Raw genomic sequence first — 13125 nt, 5'->3', positions numbered from 1 at the left:
AGTGTTAAGTGTTTGCACATTTCATTATTATAACTATTGTGAATTAAACAGATGCATACTGTGCTCCTATGATGCCGTGCTGTCGTTTGCTGTCTCAGGAATTGTCCTGATATTGCTGAAAGCCTTCTTTAGAATGCAGGGTTTAATTGCTAAATTGTAATTACTTCGCCACTATGGCACAGAGCAGTGCGCGTCAAGTTCTCCAGCACACACACAGAGCAGTGCGTGTCAAGTCCCACAACAGTTGTCATGACTTCCCTACCAGGCTGAAGACAAGGTAAGCCCCCCTCTTCTCCCCACTCTGTAACTCACCACTCAGACCTTTAAATGATCTGGAGAGACAGAGATCATTGTGCAAAGTAAGTATTAGAATATAGTCATGGACTAGGTATGAAATAAATATGTAAAAGAGTTTTAGCTAAATTACCCAAAAATAATAGTGAAGCTAATGTAATTCATTGTGTGAAAAACCATGACAAATTTAAATAAAGATTGTGTGTTACAAGCAGATAATATTTCTTGCCAATAGAGATGGAATTAGTCTTTCAACAGCTGCAATGCAACACCAACATGTCTCCTTTTATGGGTTGAATGGAATGAGTTGGAAAACTCAGGTTCACAACTATAGGCCTCTCATCAGGCACTAATACCACTGAAGAATTCCAAAAACATGGGCTAAATGTTTTTGCCATTAACTGACTAACCTCGCCACAGGCTAATAGCTACCACATACAGTAGAAGCATTGGTTCAACAGAAAGAGAGCTGGCTGGTGGACAAGGCTGTCAACTGACTGACACCTACAACACCACACAAATCATCTGTTATTAACAAGACCTGTAATTGGAGATATGAAGCATTCCTTTCATCCAGGTGACAAATTTAAGGCAAAACTCTAGCCTTAATTACGTTTAAATGGCCATCGGGTAAAAGATCTCAAACCTTGTGGTTCAAGGTTGACCACCGGTCCATTCAGATTCCAGATTCATGACCAGGTCGAGGCTCCTGCGTGGTGAGGATCGTGTGTGGGTGTTGTGGGTGGATTAAGGTGGTGTATGTTATTAGATAGTATGGTAACCACAGTACAAGCTGTCACTGGTGAGTCACTGGAAGGAGATCTTCCCCACATTTGCTACAGTAGACATTCAAGGTTAGAAGTTGGAACTGTTTTGTAATAACATTAGATTTGTGAGTAATATAAAAAATTATTTATTGTTGCCCTTTTTGAAAAAGACAGAAGTACAAAAATATGTTTACATTTCAGTAGTTAAAATACTTATATTCCTATATGTACAATTATACAACATGATATAGTGTCTATAACAGACCCTAAGGGGGTTATTTATGTGGGTACATAGACCCTGAGGAGGTCATTTCTGTGGGTACATAGACCCTAAGGGGGTTATTTATGTGGGTACATAGACCCTGAGGGGGTCATTTCTGTGGGTACATAGACCCTGAGGGGGTCATTTCTGTGGGTACATAGACCCTGAGGAGGTCATTCCTGTGGGTACATAGACCCTGAGGAGGTCATTCCTGTGGGTACATAGACCCTGAGGAGGTCATTCCTGTGGGTACATAGACCCTGAGGGGGTCATTTCTGTGGGTACATAGACCCTGAGGAGGTCATTCCTGTGGGTACATAGACCCTGAGGAGGTCATTCCTGTGGGTACATAGACCCTGAGGAGGTCATTTCTGTGGGTACATAGACCCTGAGGGGGTCATTCCTGTGGGTACATAGACCCTGAGGGGGTCATTCCTGTGGGTACATAGACCCTGAGGAGGTTATTTCTGTGGGTACATAGACCCTGAGGCGATGGAGGACAAGCCTGTTTTTTCTTCTATCCACTTGTTGTAGTTGGTCACTGCTGTGTACACGCCTGGTCGTAAGGTTCTAGAACACCCCTCGCCCCAACTGACGATTCCAAAAAGGAACATTAGATTATCCACCTCGCACACCATGGGTCCTCCGGAATCACCCTGGGAAAGAAAGAGAGAAATACCGTATAATATACGGCGAGACATTTTTTAAAATTGTTTTTGCTCTGTACCCAAGGATTTGAAGTGGTAAAATGACTGAGTGTCACCTTTAATTTGAGGTTATTTTCATTTCGAAATTACAGCACTTTTTGTACATAGTTCCCCCATTTTAGGTAACCAAAAGGTATTTGGACTAATTTACTTATATGTGTAGTAAAGTAGTCAAAAGTTAAGGATTTTGTCTCAAATTCCTAGCATCAATGGCTGCAGTACATCAAGCGTGTGACTCTACAAATGTGTTGGATGCATTTGCAGTTTGTTTTGGTTGTGTTTCAGATTATTTTGTGCCCAATAGAAATGAAATGGTAAATAATGCATTGTGTCATTTTGGAGTCACTTTCCTTATATTGTTCTTAAATGTCGTTCTGTTTTTACTTTGAATGACATTTTTTCCCCAAAAATATATATGAACTGCTGAGGAGAAATTGTAATGTCATGTCACTTCTGCATATCATACCTTGCACGCATCTTGACTCCAGTCCGGTCTCCCAGCACAGAACATGTTTTCTGTGATCAGGTTTCCGTAGTACGCCTTATCTGAGCAGACGTCATGGGCCAAAATGTTTACCGTTGCCTCCCTCAGGTACTGTGAATTGTACCATAAACCTTAATGAAGAAGGGACACAACGTAAGAAAAGCACTCAACAGGTAAATAAAAATCTGTTACGTGGGCATGAAAACAAGTCCATTTATCATGGGAAATGGATCATATCAAGTGATTGATACATTTAAAATAAGAGGTCTAGGATAGTATTGAAAAAGTGTCTCAGAATATTATATGGACCTGATCCTAGCTCAGCACTCCTACTCAGGGGTGACAGGTAGCTGAGCGCTCAGAGAAGACGAGCCAACAACCGGAGAAACCAGGTTTGCTGGTTAAAATCCCAGCTCAGAAAAATCTGGTGCGTAGTATCATCTTATATATGCTTATGCTTCTACACCTGCATTGCTTGCTGTTTGGGGTTTTAGGCTGTGTTTCTATACAGCACTTTGAGATATCAGCTGATGTACGAAGGGCTATATAAATACATTTGATTTGATTTAAATTTGATATACCATTGCCTTCCATTGTGCCCTTGAGCAAGGCACTTAACCACCTATAATTACTCCAGGGAGGCGGTGCAATGTGCCCGACTCATTGCTTCCAGAACTTCAGGGGGTGTATGTGTGTCTCAGAGGGTTGTGAGCATAAACTCACATTTCTATTCTCTGTAAGTTAATGGACAAATAAGGCACATCTCGTCTTCTCACATACGCGTGTCTTCTCACATACGCGTGTCTTCTCACATACGCGTGTCTTCTCACATACGCGTGTCTTCTCACATACGCGTGTCTTCTCACATACGCGTGTCTTCTCACATACGCGTGTCTTCTCACATACGCGTGTCTTCTCACATACGCGTGTCTTCTCACATACGCGTGTCTTCTCACATACGCGTGTCTTCTCACATACGCGTGTCTTCTCCTGCTCTGAGATGCTTTATGAACACTGGCCCTGGTATGTTGTAGATGATCCTCCTTACCCTCCTTCTGTCTTCCGTAGCCTGCTATCTCACAGGAGGATCCCGCGCCGAGGGCCTGGCGTGCCGGGGGCAGGCAGACAGTCCTCACAGAGCTGCTCTCCACTGCACACTGACCATCTACAGCCTTTAACTTCAGTAGAGCTGTATGAGGAAAACACATCAACCACTCTGCGTTGTTATCATGACACTCTCAAATACTATGACACGTATACTGAAGTTTCAAACTTTACATTCACAGAACATACAAACTCAACAAATCAATACCACAGTGAGATTGGAATTCAATCGCCTATTACCAGATCTGTTTGTACCAACTCTTCTGGTCATTGGCGTGAGAGGATTTGGCACAGACAGCGCAAACAGATGGGACATAAAAGCAGTGTTTAATTCGTACCGATGTCATTGTTGAAGTTGCCTTCGCTGTTTTCGAACTCTGCGTGCACGATGACCTCTTCCACCTGAAAGGTCTGTTCTTTGGTGTCGTCAGTCTCATTGATGGCACTCTTCCCCAGAGTGACGAAGAGGCTGCAGGCTTTAGTTTGAGAGCTGTGTGTGGAAACCCAAACATTTGTTTTTACACTGCTGCTTCTCGCTGTTTATTATCTACGCATAGTCACTTTACCCCTTCCTACATATAGAGATTTACCTCGACGAACCTGTACCCCCGCACTTTGGTGTTGAATGTTTTGGCTGGTGCAATCACATATCCCCTTTAAGGGATTAACTATTTACTGCACTGGGATAAATCAGGGTTTCTCGGTAGTCTTAAACAAATCTACTTTGAAACTAAATGTACACACCTCACACACATGGTTATGGGCTTAAAAAAGAAGACATCTTTACCATGTATAAAGATGTAGAGATATAGAGTTGAAATGTATTAATGTTGAGTTTGCATCCTAATATTACACTTTATATACACACATCCCAGAAGACTGAAATATAACAAAACAGTTTGACATAGAAACACCCGATTTTCAGGCGTAAAAAATAAATGGGCCACCCGAGTAGTCATAGGCGCTGCACTGCAGTGCCACAAGAGATCCTGGTTCGAGTCCAGGCTCTGTCGCAGCACACCGCCACCGGGAGACGCATGGGGCAGCACACAATTGGCCCTAGCGTCGTCCGGGTTAGGGGAGGGTTTGGCCGGCAGGGATGTTCTTGTCCCATCGCACTCTAGTGACTTCTGTGGTGGGCTGGGAGCAGTGCACGCTGACACGGTCGCCAGGTGTATGGTGTTTCCTCCGACACATTGGTGCGGCTGGCTTCCGGGTTAAGCGGGCATTGTGTCAAGAAGCAGTGCGGCTTGGTTGGGTTGTGTTCGACCTTTGCCTCTCCCGAGTCCGAACGACAGTTGCGTCGATGACACAAGACAAACTACCAATTGGATACCACGAAAAAGGGGTAAAAAGTACAACATTTACAAGTAATTATGTTAATGAATTATGTTAATGAATTATGTTAATGATTTATGCTAATGAATTATGTTAATTAGTTATGAAACATATGAACATTCCACCCATAAGGCCCACCAGGTCATTTAACTCCAGGAAACGGGCGCCAAAGTTCGATCTTATATTATTTTATCAGCCAGAAAACAACATCTGACGAGGGGCCCGGGTCCTATCATAAAGGACACTGGTACTGTACTCCCTCACTGGCTTGTTACCATTGAGAAATGTCAGCGCTGCCTCTTACAGTACCTGTCAGGGAAGCAATGGGCAGCAGACAGAACCCAGCAGGGAGAGATCAGACTTCCCCCACAGCGGAACACGTTCTCTTTAGACTGACGGCTCCTCCAGAATATGGCAGCCATCCACGGGTGGGATTCCACAGCGGCAACTGTCCCTCCTACGATCTTCATCTGCTTCCTGGTACGCTGGCCACACGTGGACTCTGTCAGACTGGACGCTGTGACAGGGGAACCAAACCAATTGCAATGAAAACAAGACTGAAAGAGCATTGGGAAAATGTTAAGTTGATTTAATGTATATTCTTTCATGTATATTCATATTGCTATATGAATTGAACAGAATGAGCATGGAAGAAGGATAGTTACATATTATATTTAGAATTCTATTCATTTTGTACGGTAGCAAGACCAAGCAAATTGATCTCACCTGTGTCTGGTACAGTGGGCTCAGTGGGCTCGGTGGGCAGATCATCAAGTGGACCTGCAAGATGTTGTGAAGTTGATACCACTATACATTACAGCCCAAAATAGCGTTGTAATACCATGGTGATAGTATGGTTACATGTTACTCACAATCAAAACCTACAAGTGATGAAACAATCAAAACAACCGTTAAGGAGAGAGAGAGAGAATGAAAAGAAGGTAAATGTACCTGTCTCCACAGGTACGCCACAGCGAGGGATATCACAGTATTCCTGTACCTGCTCCACACCCTTCATTACATAACACCACGGACGACGTTTGTATTCCAGATTCCTGAAGTTAAAAAAATGGATTTCCTCATAACGCGCTGCACATTTGCATTTACGAACAACTAACTGTTGAGGGAAACATCTGAACAGTCCAATCTCAAATGGCACCCTATTCCCTGTATTGTGCCCTGGTCAAAAGTAGTGCCCTACAGTATATAAGGGGCCCTGGTCAAAAGTAGTGCACTATACAGGGGGCTCTGGTCAAAAGTAGTGCACTATATAAGGGGCCCTGGTCAAAAGTAGTGCACTATATAGGGATTAGGGTGCCATTTGAGAGTGGGATAAAGGCCCCTACCTGCAGTAGTTGTGCCTCCCGGAGTAGACGTCAGACCCCATCAGGCGTTTTCTGGTGTCCAGGTCCCACCCCACACACCTGCGCCCACTCTCTGACTGAGACACTTTGCCTCTGTAGTACATCCCAGTTCCCGTGTAGCAGGAGGCTGCTGTATCTGAGGGAAAATACAAAATAATGAACCATATTGATCGATTGACTGATTATGTTGTCTTTCGTTGTCCTTCATGAGAAAATTATTTCCACAGCTCAACAAGTTAGATATGTACAAGTACACACACACACACACACACACACAGTGTCGCTGTGTGTGTGTGTATGTGTATATGTGTGTGTGTGTGTGTGTGTGTATTGGACAATTCACTAGGATCCATCTATTTGCTGGTGGGAGTACAGCTGTGCTCTCCACATACAAACGACTGGACGCTCTAACACACACACACACACACACACACAGCGACACTGTGTGTGTGTGTGTGTGTGTGTTAGAGCGTCCAGTCGTTTGTATGTGGAGAGCACAGCTGTACTCCCACCAGCAAATAGATGGATCCTAGTGAATGGTCCAATACACACACACACACACACACACACACACACACACACACACACACACACACACACACACACAATCTTAACAAGAAAAGGTTTCTCCTCCCCATCAAGTCAAAGTGTCAGAGGTACAGTAATTGTTAAGTGTCTAAATGTAAAAGAGTGCTTCTTACCTAACTCACAGTGTTTGCCACCGTAACCAACTGTGCATAAGCAGAACATGTGTTCTCCGGACAGGGCAGGGACAGAGGTGCCACCATGACGACAGAGGCCACCTAGAAACAGTAACAGGTGAATACATTTAGTTATTTATTTTTTATTAAAAGAGTGAGAAGCTCTGTGTACACGTGGTAAAGATATATTTGATTGTTGTATATTTGGTTGACGTAGAGCTGAATTGAGCTCGATGTACCTGATCTTTTTCGGTAGGGGAAATTAGAAATCTGTCTTTTCTGTCTCAGCAAGCCCTGTGAAGAACAGAAATCCGTTATGAAAAAACATTGTGATACGATACAGCACTGGCTCTACACGGATGCAGTATTGTTATGGACATCAGACAAATACATGGTTATGTTCAGTGGTGTAAAGTACTATAGTAAAATACTTGAAAGTACTACTTAAGTCTGTTTTTTGTTTCTTCTGTACTTTACTATTTATATTTTTTTGCCAACTTTTACTTTACTAAATTCCTAAAGTGAAATAATGTATTTTTTACTCCATGCATTTCCCCTGACACCCAAAAGTACTCATTACATTTTGAATGCTTAGCAGGACAGGAAAATGGTCCAATTCACACACGTATCAAGGTAATATCCCTGGTCATCCCTACTGCCTCTGATCTGACGGACTCACTAAACACACATGCTTCCTTTGTAAATTATGTCTGAGTGTTGGAATGTGCCCCTGGCTATCCCTACATTAAAAAAACTAGAAATGGTGTCGTCTGGTTTCCAGACGGATTATATAAGGATTTTTAAATGATTTATTTATACTTTTACTTTTGATACTAAAGTATATTTTAAACCAAATACTTTTAGACTTTTACTCAAGTAATATTTTACTGGGTGACTTTCACTTTTACTTCAGTCATTGTCTATTAAAGTAGCTTTACTTTTACTCAAGTATGACGATTGGATACTTTTTCCACCAATGTTTTACATTCCTCTGATGAATACAGGAATCATTCCTGAAACTTTGATAATGAATCTTAAAATACTAATAGACATGGCAAAAAAAATGTGCTGCAATGTAACACACAACTCCAGTTGTTTAACTCCTTACCGTCTCACTCTGTGACACCCCTGCCAGGGTGGTTGTCAAAATCAGCAGCAAAATAGTCCTTCCCATCTCTCTCTTTGCTCGGTAAAGTATCTATTGTACTTCTTGCACAAAGAGTTTGGAGAAATCGTGTGGTTCAGGACTATGCAGTGTTTCTCAGTAGTACTCCTCGGATCTCACGGAAGGGCAAAATGTTTCTCTGCTGCTTATATAGAGTGAGGAACAGATGTGATTGGTTGAGAAGGAAGCTCGTTGACAGGTTGGGCATGTCTAACCCGTGTGAAGAAACACCGTGGGATTATCACAGGAAGACACAATCCTTATTGATGATTCATGTTTGATTCTACAGAATGAGCAGCACTCGACAACTGTCAGGAAACATGCCAAAACACATGATGATTACGAACAGATGTAAATCAGTTCACTGAATATGACTGTTATACACTATGGACTGAATATGTGAAGACCATATTAAGTAGAATAATGACAGATCCCTTAGTCGGTTTTTCTTTAGGTTCCTTTCGAAAAAAACAAACAAACCTCTTGTTTGGTTTTCCCAACCGGTGACTGTAGAACCAGTCACACCAGTGAAACCATGACAACCTCCTAACCGATACCAGTTTGGCAACTGGCAGTTTGGCAATGGCCACAGCCGAAATGATGTTGAGCATTTGTTTTATTCCACTTCACGACATCAGACATCAGGGGAAATTCTGTTTGGATCCAGGCTGGCCAACCTCAAACAAAATAGTTTTTTTTAGAATATGTAAACTGGTTGAACGCAGGCATTGAAACACAGGAAATTAAACTCTTTAGTGTTGTTTATGAGGTTGCTGCATGATTGTACACATATTTCAATAGGCCACAAAATGTCAAAACAATCCGACATCTAAAAGGAGTATTTTTTTTTAATGTACCATATTGAAAGAGTTATTCAACCCAACTTTATCATTTGTTGCAGATGTGATCTGCAAGATCACTGCATATCTTGCCTACGGTCACAGTTTTCCTCCTCTTCGTCTGAAGAAGAGAGGCGAGAAGGATCGGAAGACCAATATGCGTCGTGGTAAGTGTCCATGGTTTTAATAGGAAAGCTAAAAACATGAACACAATTACAAAACCAGAACCGTGAAAACCGAAACAGCCCTATCGGGTGCAGTAAACACAAAGACAGGAAACAATCACCCACAAAATACCCGAAGAATATGGCTGCCTAAATATGGTTCCCAATCAGAGACAACAATAAACACCTGCCTCTGACTGAGAACCAATCTAGGCAACCATAGACAACTAAACTGAACACAACCCCATAAATCTACAAAAAAAACCTAGACAAGACAAAACACATAAATCACCCATGTCACACCCTGGCCTAACCAAGATAATAAAGAAAACAAAGATACCTAAGGACAGGGCGTGACACGTACCTATTAGAATTTCCTGAAATGATGGGTAACATAAAAAACATTGGACCTGACACCTGATATTTCTATGACATAGACTGGCCAGGTGAATCCAGGTGAAAGCTATGATCCTTTGTTGATGTTACCTGTTAAATCACCTACAATCGGTGTAAATAAAAGGGTGGAGACAGGTTAAAGGAGGATTTTTAAGCCTTGAGGTAATTGAGATATGGAATGTGTATTTGTGCCATTCAGAGGGTGATTTAAATGCCTTTGATCGGGGTACGGTAGTAGGTGCCAGGTGCAACGGTTTGAGTGTATCAAGAACTGCAACGCTGCTGGGTTTTTAATGCTCAAAAATGTCCCTTGTGTATCAAGAATTATCCACCACCCAAAGGACATCCAGACAACTTGAGAAATTAAAGCCAGCAGTCTGCACTTTAACCTGGTAGTAAGTTAAAGCCGGCAGTCTGCACTTTAACCTGGTAGTAAGTTAAAGCCAGCAGTTCTTGCATTTCTTGTACCACCCTTATGGGAAAAACCACATGAATTTCAAATGTGAACAATAGATCTCGTGTGATCTAATTTGATCAAATGTGAAATGAATGTGACAACATGGGGATGCAAAGTTTCAACTACACATGACAAGATTTGAGCATGTCACGTTCTGCCCTTAGTTATTTTGTCTCTTTGTTTTAGTATGGTCAGGGCGTGAGTTGGGTGGGTTGTCTATGTTCCGTTTTCTATGTTGTGTTTGCGTTTGGCCTGGTATGGTTCTCAATCAGAGGCAGGTGTCGTTAGTTGTCTCTGATTGAGAATCATACTTAGGTAGTCTTTTCCCACTTGTGTTTCGTGGGTGTTTATTTTCTGTTCTGTGTTTTATTTCACCGGTCAGGACTGTTCGTTTGTTGTTTTTTGTTTCAGTGTTCACTATTCGTATTACAAATCAAGATGAACACTTACCATGCTGCGCTTTGGTCCTCTCCTTCATACGACGACTGTTACAGAGCACCTGAAAACTCAGGTCGTAAATGTAATTTAGAATATATTACTTTGAACATTACTTCAATTTAAACAGTCATGGTCCCCTGTAGGCTTCGTATAGTTCCCGGTTTGGTCCAGGAACATTATTAGAATGTTGTGTCTTGGTCCCCTGTAGGCTTCGTATAGTTCCCGGTTTGGTCCAGGAACATTATTAGAATGTTGTGTCTTGGTCCCCTGGAGATTTCTCTTGTGGTAAGAATAAGGTACATCTACAAATAGTTATTGTATTTTTACAGCTAAACTTAGATGTTAAAGGATGATATACAGCAGTATATTGATTATTTGGGATTCAACCTCCCTTGAGATTTGAACTCGCTGTCACGATCGTCATAATGAATAGACCAAGGCGCAGCATGTATAGAGTTCCACATATTTTTAATAAATCATAACTCACCAAACCAGCAAACTAAACATGCCGTTCTGTGCTACTCACAGGAAGCTACACAAACACAATGGGGAAATGGCTTCCTAAATATGATCCCCCAATTAGAGACAACGATAAACAGCTGCCTCTGATTGGGAACCATACCAGGCCAACATAGAAAAATTAAACACCTAGATAACCCACCCTAGTCATTGTCATGCCCCAACCACCATAGAGAATAAACAGCTCTCTATGGTCAGGGCGTGACACTCACAACCTCTTGGTTGCTAAGCTACCTGAAGTTTCCTCTGCACCACCAGGTCTGTGGCCATACGTGAAATTGGCAAGAATACATTTCGGCACTTTTCCTAAAGATGCAGTAAAGATAAAGTTAATATATTTAATAACTTGAAGGTGTTATCTCTATAAAATGACAGTATGCTGCTCTATTCTGATTTCAACTACTGTAAAATCTTGTACTGTGACCACAAATGGGACTCAGCCTTAAACGGGAGCTAGACCACCAGATCTGTGAGCACAAAAGAGATATGGCCACAGATTTATTGTCAAGAATGCATTTCTACACTTTGTTAAAAGTTGCCCAGAATCAAGCAAATAATTGTCCAATTATCACCACCAATATAAACTACCATTGCTCAAGGACACTTGACGGAGAGTATAACATACATTCTTTGAACCTCTTGGTGGGGGAGGCGGTGAATCCATTTTCATGCAGTGCCACCAGGTTCATACTAATTGCTTGGAACATATATTAACAGACTCAAAAAATAAGGGTGTGGTTAGGGTAGACTAGTGTTGTTCCCTGGGGTACACAAAGGTCAAAAGTACACTTCAAGGGTACACATATGAACTCACATGGTACAGTTTGGTAGCTATAATGGGAACTTTTTCTACCAAATATTTTGAATATAAGGTACGATCATCACTGCACTTTGATAGGTGGGGGCAATGTACTGGTGAGGCTCATTTGCATATTATGGGGCGTTGTCAAATCCTTGCTTCAGGGCCTGAGCTACAGGCAGTTAGATTTGTGCATGTCATTTTAGGCAAAACATTTTAAAAAGGGGGCCGATCCCTTAAATGACATTTTCCTAGTTGTCTTGAGTACTTTCTTATGTCATTCTCACTAGCACGAAAAGTTTTGATAGTGGTTGGACCATCAAATAATTGGCATGTACATTACTCTTACAGAATTTCTATGTGGGTGAAGATATTGGAAATCAAAGCCTATTGGATGAAAACGTGTTTTTAATCAGGACAGAAAACTTTACAACAGACTTTTCCCAACATAACATAGGTACAGCAGATCCCCCACTTTTAAATATGCCTTTAGAGGCCATGTGTAACGGATGTGAAACGGCTAGCTTAGTTAGCGGTGGTGCGCGCTAAATAGCGTTTCAATCGGTGACATCACTTGCTCTGAGACCTTGAAGTAGTAGTTCAGTACTCATCTTTAAAACAAAAAGCAATTTAGGTCAAAATAGTTCATACTAACAAAGGAAATAGAGGGACTGACAGTACAGAAAGAAATTGTCTTCATTATAGAAATACTACCAAAAAGAACGACTGAAACTTGTTACAGATGATGGAGTTACCCATCATTCACCAAACAATACTTTAAAAGAGGAAGCAAAGTACTTTCAGCATATAGTTTTCGTTTCAGTCTCCTCCATCTCCACTAACCAGAATGTATTGTAAGGACTTTTTGTTCTATTAACAATGTAAAGAAAGACTCATGTGAAGGCCAAATTACAGAAGAAGAACTTATTGATGCAATTAAAGCCTTTAAGTCCAGGAAAAATCCAACTAGAAGGTCTGATTTCACTATTACTGAAATAGGACCCAGGTGGTAATTATAAAGATCCAGTCCACTTAAAACATTGAAGGCATTGAAGGCTCCTTACACTTCAGTGTTCTGACTCTACCAAAATGCATGGCGCATAGAATTAAAAAGGTATTGTCGGATATTATTCATCCTAATCAGACAGATAAAGGTCACAATAACTTTCTGCCAAAATGTTTCCAGTAACCTACAGGACACTGGCTACCACTAGCAATCTTGCCCGTGAACTACTATGCTTTCACTGACTCTTCTGTTGACAACATGCATATCACTTGCTGATTGGCAGCATACAGTAACAGAGGCGGCCTATCAGAAGATTGCAGG

At 41.6% G+C, this 13125-nt stretch overlaps 1 protein-coding gene across 1 annotated transcript; it reads right to left on the bottom strand.

Annotated features, from left to right (window-relative positions):
* Positions 1–1191: 1191 nt before the first annotated feature.
* On the bottom strand, positions 1192–8323 carry plaub (plasminogen activator, urokinase b). Its single transcript, XM_020460947.2, has 11 exons — positions 8130–8323; positions 7261–7315; positions 7022–7123; positions 6303–6456; positions 5908–6011; positions 5683–5736; positions 5266–5473; positions 3957–4108; positions 3563–3703; positions 2497–2645; positions 1192–1979 (listed from the first exon to the last, which is right to left on the bottom strand). Exons 1-11 carry the CDS (start codon positions 8193–8195, stop codon positions 1785–1787), a joined length of 1380 nt encoding a protein of 459 aa, XP_020316536.1. The 5' UTR covers positions 8196–8323; the 3' UTR covers positions 1192–1784.
* Between the last annotated feature and the right edge of the window lie 4802 nt (positions 8324–13125).

Source organism: Oncorhynchus kisutch, linkage group LG25, assembly GCF_002021735.2.
Source record: "Oncorhynchus kisutch isolate 150728-3 linkage group LG25, Okis_V2, whole genome shotgun sequence".
Lineage (NCBI taxonomy): Eukaryota > Metazoa > Chordata > Actinopteri > Salmoniformes > Salmonidae > Oncorhynchus > Oncorhynchus kisutch.
The sequence above is the reverse complement of the archived record's forward strand: the minus strand, read 5'-3'. Positions and strand labels throughout refer to the sequence as shown.

Bases quoted from the DNA above. Each gene is read 5' to 3' on its own strand.
- plaub (XM_020460947.2), bottom strand. From the start codon at position 8,195: ATGGGAAGGACTATTTTGCTGCTGATTTTGACAACCACCCTGGCAGGG. The intron at 6,012-6,302 runs GTAGGGGCCTTT...TTTTAACTTCAG, and splicing joins GGGAGGCACAACTACTGCAG to GAATCTGGAATACAAACGTC. The intron at 4,109-5,265 runs GTACTGTAAGAG...TTCCACACACAG, and splicing joins GCCCATTGCTTCCCTGACAG to CTCTCAAACTAAAGCCTGCA.